Source organism: Aplysia californica, unplaced genomic scaffold, assembly GCF_000002075.1.
Source record: "Aplysia californica isolate F4 #8 unplaced genomic scaffold, AplCal3.0 scaffold00002, whole genome shotgun sequence".
Lineage (NCBI taxonomy): Eukaryota > Metazoa > Mollusca > Gastropoda > Aplysiida > Aplysiidae > Aplysia > Aplysia californica.
The window spans coordinates 3,999,283-4,009,748 of record NW_004797272.1 but is presented as its reverse complement, the minus strand read 5'-3'; the positions used below and the strand labels follow the sequence as shown (position 1 = coordinate 4,009,748).

General features: G+C 42.0%; 2 protein-coding genes across 2 annotated transcripts in view; one reads left to right on the top strand and one right to left on the bottom strand.

Annotated features, from left to right (window-relative positions):
* Positions 1–1,543, top strand: part of LOC101864571 (slit homolog 2 protein) — a 3,526-nt gene extending 1,983 nt beyond the window's left edge. Inside the window, exon 2 of the mRNA XM_035973847.1 lies at positions 200–1,543. Within this exon, the coding sequence (XP_035829740.1) occupies positions 200–1,369 (1,170 nt within the window). The 3' untranslated portion in view covers positions 1,370–1,543. The remainder of the gene's footprint in view (positions 1–199) is intronic.
* Positions 1,544–9,191: 7,648 nt separating this feature from the next.
* The window catches only part of LOC101864346, a gene marked incomplete in the record, with an annotated part of 13,835 nt that continues 12,560 nt past the window's right edge, over positions 9,192–10,466 (bottom strand). Inside the window, 1 exon segment of the mRNA XM_005089034.3 lies at positions 9,192–9,484. Within this exon segment, the coding sequence (XP_005089091.3) occupies positions 9,323–9,484 (162 nt within the window).

Below are 10,466 nucleotides of genomic sequence, written 5' to 3'. Positions count from 1 at the left end.
CAAAGAACGAACACGTAAGCAAGCAAACAAACAAAATGAAAACATTCTGTGAAGTTGGAAAAAATCAGTGTGTTGTAGCGTAAACCGGATCTCGGAGTATTTTTATTTTTACACCAGCTGTTTTCGAAAGTGTACTTTCAACTGTTTCTGAAGCAATACTCATACGTAAATTTCATTACCATTACTTTCCTCTTTTCAGCTTCGAAGAATGTACCACACTTTGTTGGTCGTCTGCATCCTTGGCGTGACTGTGTCTGCTCAGTGCCCCGGGAAATGCTCATGCTCTCCAGCAGGTGTGAGGTGCAGAGGTCTTCGGTTGACTGTGGTGATACCTACAGACTACGTCAACATCTCCATTACCAATTCCAACTTGAAATCTCTGGACAACACCTCGTTCGGCAGGAATATCGAACATTTCATAATCAGTGAGAGCATCATCACATCCATCGCCCCATCAGCCTTTACGGGCCTGGTGAACGTTAGGAGTATCACGTTTTACAGTACAACTATTACAGCCATCAAACCTTGTTCTTTTTCTTCCATCCGTCATTCAGCTTCCATCTCCTTTGAATTAGCAAATATAGCAGACATAGAAAGAGGAGCATTTTCTAACCTGAAAGGACTACAGCAGCTTACATTCAAGGGAAGTCATATAGAAACAATCCATTCCGATGCGTTTTTTGATTTCGACGTTCAAAGATTCCTTTTGGACGACACGGAGATTCCCACATTGGAAACTGGCGCTTTCAATGGCAAAGTTGAGGTGAATGAATTAAACTTCACTGGTGTGTCTTTTACTACTATCAAAAGCCAAGCTTTCATAGGTTTTTCTCGAATCAGTCGTTCAGTGATAACATCTTGTAGATTCGAAATTCTTTATTGCAACCCACTCCCATATCTCTACCAAGCAACGCAGGCGGCAAAAGGGACTTTCTCTCTATCCAACTCTTCGTTTGTGTGTGACTGCTTCACAGTGCCTCTTATGAACTTTATTAATGTGAACAGTATTTATATTCCGAGTTCTGTACTATGCGTATTGCCGCCAACGGGTAGTCGAGTGCCTTTTAATGCAACTTCGGTATCGGACGCATGCCCCCAAAAATTGGATCTGAACTGTGGAAAAAAGGTCAGAACGCCCATGACACTTCAGTGTGGGGGAGAGGTGTTGATACCTGCGACAACCAACCCAAACACTGTTCATGTGATTGATGATGTGACAACTAACAGTGGAAGAACATACACTGAGCCTCATCAGGGCTCATTCAGCGGTGGGCAAAATCAAAATAGTTCAGCCTATCGTTCTTCCTCATTAGTTATGCCTCTTAAATTGTGCACATCAGCGGTTTTTATCGTCATGTTGTTCTACTGATCTTTTTTTCAATCACTTCTGTTCCTAATCATGATGCTTTTTTACTTTTGTTCATGAAAGGCAAGTAATCAGTTGTGTGCCCTGGCACAGTCCCAGGTGGAGCACTCACTTTTGATGTGAAGTAAGCTCTACAGAATAATAGGTTGTCTTATTGTCCTTAGTTGCCCCCCCCCCCCTCCCCAAACAAAACAAAACAAAATCAAAAACAAAAACCAAGAACAAACATATAAACAAAAGAAAAACATAAACAAAAACACACAACATCAAAAAACAACTACAAAATAAACAAACAAACAAACAAACAAACCAACGAACAAACAGAAAAAAGACAACCCACCAACCAAACAAAAATAATATTACAATGCTATAAACATAACATAGTCGGTGGGCTATGAGTATGAGTGCAATGTAGATGGTTGCGGTTCAGATACCGACATAGGATTTTTAAAACTTCAATAGTGCAAGTGGTTTTCGTGTCTCTTACTGTTTAGACTCAGCCCTTCCGGGGTTTGGTGTAAATCTAGCAGTGCCGATTTTTTGGAAAGATGCCCGAAACCCGATAAATTTCAAACCATTATATAGAGGAAAGAAATGAAGGACATATGTATTATAGAGAAACATTATTTTCAAATAGACGGATAATTGATAGTGTAAGTATGTTTGTAGATGTACCAGTAGCTGAGAAATGCACAAGGAAGCAAAATTGCAGTTAGTGAGGAGAGACAGTTTAGGAGTATATGAGAGTGAGTTTTTTTGAGTGTGTGGCTCCGGCAGATGCAGGAAAAAGAATCTTAAAAAAAGAAGAAAAAAAACAGACCCCTAAAACAGTTGGAATTGACACCCTACCATTAAAATAACAAACTCGACATTCTGTTGAGGTTTGTTTTGTAGACTGCGGTCGACCTTGAAACTTGGATGGGGTTTAAAATTAAACTTTTACTTTTACAGGGTCTATTGTCCTACATTGGGGGAAAAGTGAATAAATTAGACACAATCTTACTGTTGATTGCCATTCTTTGAATCATCATCATCAAATGTCAGATGTGCGTAGACTTCGGTGGTTATAGTTCTCCACTCACTTCTCTGCTCGGATGCTCTAAAAGAAAAGCTACATTGTCCTGATCTTTCCTCCGTCACCCATCCGTTTCGGTTTCGGCTCTCCAAGTAAGTTGCTTTTGGCCTACCCCTGCCTTGCCTGCATTAAAATTTGCCAGTGAGAGCTAGATATTCAAGTAAGGCCTTTATGTCTATTCGAGCGTCCCAGATATAGAATTTGTCTTTCGTTGGATTCTCTGCATACGAGCCAACAGTCATGCACTCGTTATTCCTAAACTCAGTGAGCATGTGCCGGTGTCTGTGGTGTGAGGGTTAGGGTCCTCTCACGCTGTAGATGTCAGTTGGATTCATATTACGTTTTTTTATCGAGTAGTTCTGTCTGTTTTTTAGGATGCTGTATCCCACTCCGCCCGGGCTGGCCCTAACAAACAGGGTCGAAGAAGTTTGCCTTCGAAGTAATCTAGATCTAGATCTAGTTGTATCGACGGGTACATAAAATATACACTGTTGGTGTCCTATTCGACAGTAGTTAGCAATAGTTGCCCCAACAATTCTACGCCATTGCGTTTTCGAAGAGTGCACTTTAAAAGGTTCCTGATGCAGAGTGGTTGGTGATTTCAAGCCCTCTCATTATGTCAAGCAGCATCGGCGACACGGCAGTTAGGCAGTTAGTGTTGTTGTGTGTCCTTAATTTAGGACACATAGGGTGCTGCATAGTGGCCAACAGGAATTGCGTGTTTTTGTAACATTATGTATACAAACGTGATGTTGAGTGTTAGTGTAATGAAACGTTGATGAATTATCTATCATAATATGTATGTATGTATGGATGTATGTATAGATAAGTGTATGCATGTATGCACGCACGTTTGTATGCATGCATGCATACATTCATGTACCTTAATTGCAATTATGACTCAAATTTTCCCAAGACGACCAATGAAAGTCTTAACATAAGACTTACCGTCCTTTAAGTCCAAGAAGAAGTTCTGAAGCTGAAAACTCGGGCAAGAAAGAAAGCAAAATGATTTAACTTTTATGAAGCTTTTATTCAGGCCCACTTCCACTAGATTCAATGTTACCACACACTTCAGAGGATGCTGCAGTGATAGTACTGGTAAAACCACAGTAAATACAGATTTGGTACAATTTGGCGTAGGTCTTGTTTTTCTTCAACGTGCGTTTTTACAGTGTAAAACATTTTACTTGTAGTGCATTGTATTGCTGTTTCAATGAGTGTGTACTCAGTGAGCTGTACTATGCGTAGCAAAATAAAATATTTGAGAGATGGGGGAGATGGTGGGGGAGGTCATCCGAAAACTAAATGCAGTCTTGACAATCGCTACCTCAGTGTTAATTAAAATCTTATAGGATCTTTAGAGAGGCTGTATCAACCCACACACACAACTGGATAAGGCCTTCTTCTTCTCTTTCTCCTGCAGTGGGTACCAGAGGGTGGTTTGAGGGTGCGTCCGAAGGACTTCCTACTGTACCCTCCATCATTTCATTCAGCTTGTATATCTTGTTTCCCCCTTCCCAAGCATTGTGGCAGTTATTATATCTGTGTTCATGTGCTTTTTTTATAATCCATTGTAGAAGTCCTGCACTATCAATCTTTTTTTCATCTGTCTTATAAATATGAAGTAGAATATGTATTGTACTCACCCCCAAGTGAGTATTATACATCATTGCACGACTTTGGAGTGGCGCCTTGTTTTTGTAGCCTTTGTGATTTTGTATGTAAAATATTATTATGCTGTGAATGCCAATTTACTCAGTGCACCTTGCAAATGTTGGGCGGCTGGAATATTTCGAGAATTTATATTCTCTTCAAACACTTGAATGGATAAATAAATACACAGTTATTACACAGGAAAACTTCTTATTTAAACCAAGTTTCCTTCTGCATTTGTCTTAAGGTTGTTCAATTTAGTAATAGAAACCAATATCAGTAGAGGAAAAATATCCGGGTTTCATTGGCCTTCTTTGCAGTTTTCAAGGGCAAGGCAGAAGAAACATGTTTGTGATCCTAGGTAACAACAACTCTTATTTACCAGTCTGGTGAAGCAGCTGCTTGCTCCACTGGCCAGACCATCTTGCTAAATACTTCTGGCCTGGTAAACGTCAAAGTGACGTAGGTTTTGCCCATGCTTGAACTCATTATCTCCTTTCTTACGACAAAGTGTTTCATGGCCTCAAAAACTAGTTTAGATACATCGATGTTTTCTTCGCGAGGAAAAAGCAGCATGCTGTTGTCTCCTCGGGTGTCTTCTGGTAAAACATTAGCCGATTTCTTGAAAGGAGACACAACCTCTGTGCTTTCCTGAAGACTTCTGAGGAACTTGTAATCTCGGTGTAAACATCCCAGGTGGGGTGGGTACGTAAACGGGGCTAATCTCTCCGGGGGTCTAAAAGGGGCCAGGAGAATTCTTTGCTCTTGACACTCTGTGCATGTACACTCAATAGCGAATGTCTTGAGATCCGACACTAGCCTCTGGGTGCGCGTGTCTTCTGAGAGTTCAGACTCGTCTCGGTCAGGGGAACATTCTGCATTTCCCTGACTGTAGTCCACAGACACTGACTCTGCGAGATTTCTACGCTCTGAAACTGTAGAACGTCTGTGAGCTTCTGTTTCAGGGCCGTTGGTGCCTTTCATCTCTGCGGACTGGTTTGTATTTATCAGACCTGCTGTCGAAATGAGGGGCAACAAAGAGCACTTTTTGCCGTTATCGTGTTCGCCAGTCCTCACTGCACGTTGCAGCCTGTTGAGCTGCGGTCGGATGCAATAATTCCTTTCGAAATTTGGAGACGGCTTGTTTTGTTTCGGTGTATAACAACTTTTTGTCAAGGATCTAATGTGCACATGTTCGCTTTTGGGCGGATACTGTGGACACTGGTACGATTGTCTCGTTTTTTTGGTCTCAATTCTATGCATCCACTTATTTTTCATGTACGATTTTGGACCACACTTTAATTTGCTCGATTCCATGACCAATCCTTGGTCTAAATAACATCTCCAAGAAAACAGCTTATCTTTCAGACTGCGCCAGTCATCCCTCTTGCAAAAGCTTATTTCCTTTTCTCCTGCAATAACTGAACAATCCTTTTGTGACAGTGGTTCTAAATAGAGCTGTGAATTCCCTTTCAAATTACCTCCACTCTTACCGCCATTTTCTGAAATGTGGAATTTCTTTGACGACTTCGAAATACATGGTAATGGCAGCGATGAATTAATCTCAAAAGGTCGGTTTTGACTTTTATTTCCGTTGCCTTTACTCACGTCTTTCTGCTTTCCCCCTTTCTGTTTCTTGTCCTTGTGGCTCTTTTCGGTTTCCTCAGGCTGGGGCTCTTTCTGGAAGCGTATCAGAGACTCTAACACTTTCCTCTCGAGTTCATTCTCTACTGCTGCACCCATTTCACAGTCTTGTTCCTCGTTCAGATACGATGACCAAGGGTCTCGGAGCGGAATTCCTGAACTTGATTTCGTCCTCATCTTCTTGGGCTGTCTTTGTATTCGGGGCGCCATTGCCTTTCTCCTTGCTATTTCTCGGGCCCTTGAGAGACACTTAAACCGGTTATGAATGTCAAATGGCAAAGATTTCGCCAAATTTTCGAATATATCTTTTGCTTTCTTAGTACGGTCTTTACATTTGGCCCGATTGTCTTGGAGCAGTCTATGTTCTAATTTTAGTTTGTTTTCCTCTCGTGGTTGATAGATACCCGAGACAAGGAGTTCATTCTGAGTTAAATTTAGTCTCATCATTATAGGCTCTTCTTCCTCTTCACTGGTCAGATCAGAGACAGAGTCCATTGCCGAAATTGAATCGAATGTTATGGCACTAGCCTCCACTGAAGGCGACACATGAGAGTCTCTTTTTGCAGTTTGGGATAGACTTTGGTTTTTTACACTTGGCAAAGAAAGGCGTTGGGCGTTGTCTTTGTTTTTTATGAGCTCAGCTTTCGAGTTTTTTTGCAAACTTCCTTGGTGTGACTGAATGGATTCAGTCCTTAGCCCTGATGTCGTTGATGGTTTTGGCATATTAGTGTTTATGCTTACCAAGGAAGATTTATCCTTTGACATTCTTTTCGTGTCAGCTGCGCTTCCTTTTGTGTCAGCTGCGCTTCCTTTTGTGTCAGCTGCACTTCCTCTTGGCGTTTTCGATTCTGATTGTCTGAGGCTCGAGTGGATGCTTGCTTTTGAGGATTTGGATACCCTCTGTGTAAGGCCCTGGTTTGGTAGACTTGCATCACCTGAACCCTCTTCCACCAAGTGTGGCTCTTCAGCTATCCACTCTACATCAGCATCGTCTATTGTCGCAGGTCCTTTACCTTTCCCTCCCTTCTCTATCTTTTCTTTGGGTTCCTTTTGTTCCACTTTTGTTTCTTTATCTTTCTTGTTTTTTCCCTTCCCCTTTCCTCCGTCTTCAGCTTGGTTCTGTGCGAGTGCCTGATAAATCTCCTCTAACTCAGACTTTTCTTTTTGTAAGACTTCGATCCTCTCAGCCACTGACGTCGTCTCACTGGCAGGTAAACGGACGTTGTTCATTCGACACTCAGTCAAAGCCAGTGGCTGACGCACAAAGTCCGTTTTTTTGGACGTTTCGCCTGGTGATACGTTCTTTCCGCAGGGAGATTCGGTGAACGCGGTTGGTGTGCTTGATGCATCGGGAGGTTTCTCGAAGAAGACAAGCTGCACGAGGGTGGTCTCATACAGCCACTGGATCAGAGATAACAATTATATTTAAAAAAAATAAAAAATGACAACAAACAATAAGAACAAGAACAAACAAACACAAGACTCAAAACTGTTACTGATCATTTCATGGGTAAAAATGTGATTTCGTTCATGGGAAACCAATGGGTAAAGAAATGGAAGACTCGACTTTGCTGCACCGCTCCGATAGCTCAGACTGATAGTATCAACACAATTCAAATTCCCAGTGGGGCATTTTTGCACTTTGGTTGTTCTGTCCTATCGGTGAAGGACAGATTTGAAAGCCCTATTCCTCAAATCCCAGTGTTTTAATGGCGTAAAACACCAACATACAAAAATTAGCTCCATCGTTGCAAAAGGAACCACACATTTTGGAGAAATTAAAAGATCTAAGAAGCCTTCGAAGTCCAACCGTACACATTTCCTGACTTTTTTGGGGTCGAAATAATATCACCAAAATAGCATCAAATAATTTAGCGTGCATAGTCGACATGTACTACAACTTATTGCTATTTAAGGGTCACATTGTGCGTCTCTCTCTCTCTCTCTCTCTCTCTCTCTCTCTCTCTCTCTCTCTCTCTCTCTCTCTCTCTCTCTCTCTCTCTCTCTCTCTTCTCTTTTCTACTTTTCTTTTTGCTCTAACATAATGGGAATGTGACAGTGTGTGTGTGTGCCTGTGAGTGAGAGAGTGAGTCTGTGTGCGTGTATGTGTGTGTGTGTGTGTGTGTGTGTGTGTGTGTGTGTGTGTGTGTGTGTGTTTATGTATATATATATAATATTATGTATGTGTATATAATGTTTGTGTTTGTGTGTGTGTGTGTGTGTGTGTGTGTGTGTGTGTGTGTGTGTGTGCGTGTGTGTGTGGTGTTGTGTTTATGTTTGGACTTGTGAGGGCTCGTAGTATGTAAATAGATTCTCTATGATCATTGGTCCTCACAATGCGGAGTGCTCTTGTTTTGGTTTGCAAGCTGACTAAACATTATCAAAATATTAATGTTTCGTCTGTTATTGTTATGCTCTTATCAGGGGCTCGCTCGGACTAGAGACACTGGAGTGTTCTGTTCTTCAAGTAGTTAATTCGACCAACAAATTCAACACACTCATTTGTGTAGTATTGTGCCGAAACATTAACATTTTATGAACGTGCTATGGTAACTGAGCTTGCTATTGAGCTGCGTGTGTTGCCAATGATTATAATTGATGACTTGTACAATGATTTGATATCTCTCTTGTGCATTATTATAACTGCTTTCGTAGCTACGTAGCTTCTTTTGATTAAAATGTATAGAGCGGAGCTTTTTTCCACTCTTCGTATGTTTCATTAAAAAAAATAATTTTGGGTTGCTGTTGTTTGTAATAAAGGTAATGGTGACTGATGTTTATTAATATTATTCATTTTGTTTTGCACTTGAATACCCTTTCAAACAGCATCATACCCATATTCTGGAGCAGCAGCACCACTACCACCACCACTACCACCACAACCACCACCACCAACAACACAACCGTCATCACCATCACCACGACCACCACCACCACCACCACCACCACTACCAACAACTGCAACAACACAACCGTCATCACCATCACCACTACCACCACCACCACCACCACCATTACCAACAACTGCAACAACACAACCGTCATCACCATCACCACTACCACCACCACCAGCACCACCACCACCACCACCACCAACAACAACAACAACAACAACAACACAACCGTCATCACCATCACCACCACCACCACCACCACCACTACCAACAACTGCAACAACAACACAGCCAACACCACCGCCACCACTACCACCACCACCATAATCCTTATCGTTATTTTCCTCTTCGTTCTCCCTCTCCTCCTTCTCCCCCCCTTGCAACTTCATTTCTTTTTCTTCCTCCTCATCCTTCACTCCTCTTCCTCTTCTTTACCTTCCTCCTCCTCGATCTCTTCCTCTTACTCAACCCCCTCCTTTTTCTCCCAATCCATGACCTCCTCCTCCTTCTCCTCTTCCAATCTCACCGTCATCTTTATCAACTCATGTAATTCAAAGTAATATAAAAAGAAAAGTCTAGACACTTAGCTTCTTTGGGTTATTGGTTAGGATCTACGTCGCAAGACAAGAAGTTGATTGACAGACTAACTAACAAACTGACCGTCACGTTCTTAGTGCGTTTTGACAATTATTTTACCTTTGGTGGTGGCAGATCGGGGGGTACTTCCTTCTCGTCAATTACCTCCCCTTCCTGGCCTACAGGAGGCTGATTTTCTCCAGTAAAAATTCCACCCTCTGCCTTCCCTTGTTTTTCATCCAATTCTGGAACTGACTCCGGTCCCTTTTCTTTCTAAGATGATAAGCGAATGCATTTCTTTGTTTTAGTAAGCGTTTTACAACACTTGCAACACAATCAGGTCATACAAGTGCCTAAGATTACATGTGTTACAAGAGAGTAACAAACACAAAAAGGAGGAGGAGAGATAAGAACGATAGATGTTTGATAGGAACGAAGGAGCAAACTACACCAGAGCACCCACCAACAACCTTAACAGATCAACGGTGCACGTTGGACAGAAAAAAGTTTTAAAGATTGATGTTAAAGCTTTATTCATTCTTGAGTATCAACCCTAAAGACTCAAACGGTTTTACAGAGACCGTTTCGGAAGCCATGCTCGTTCCAAATAAAACACAGCTGCCTTTCAAGTGACATACGGCTGCGTTACGACCTGCCATACTCCTAGCGCCTCTTCTTCAAATAAGTCAGTTTCTTCTGATTGGTAGGTGATCATTTTCTGCAAGTTTGCTATTTGAACTAGTTGCGAAAGACAAACTAAAACTAACTTTCCTAAGGTAACATCTTCCTACCCAACGGAGCCAGCAATAAAAACAGGCAACTTTTAAATGGTAAACCCAACACCTTTCGTCTCGACTTGTATTTCTCTGAGATATTGCAGTTTTCTTTTCCTTCTTTCTAATCCTTTGCAGATTTAGACACAAACGACACTTTTTCGGTGCCCCTCCTACCCATCCGTGCTTTAGGATATGAAAAGTCTCTGTTTTATTTTGGGCGTCAGTATCTCCTATAAGACACATTTCATCACTGACTAAACATGAGAGGTAACCAAGACTTCAAACGTTAAGAGCTGAGTTGTGCCCTCGATAAATACCCAAGAACCCGTTTCGCCTAAGGGTAGACCCACACCGGCGTCGGGCCCGACGGTCAGACCGGGCCGTTTTCCGACACAAAAGAATGGACGCCGGCAGAACAGTAAAGACAGGGAATAAAAAACGACAACCCGCCCACACCAAAACCCGACGTCCCGGACCAG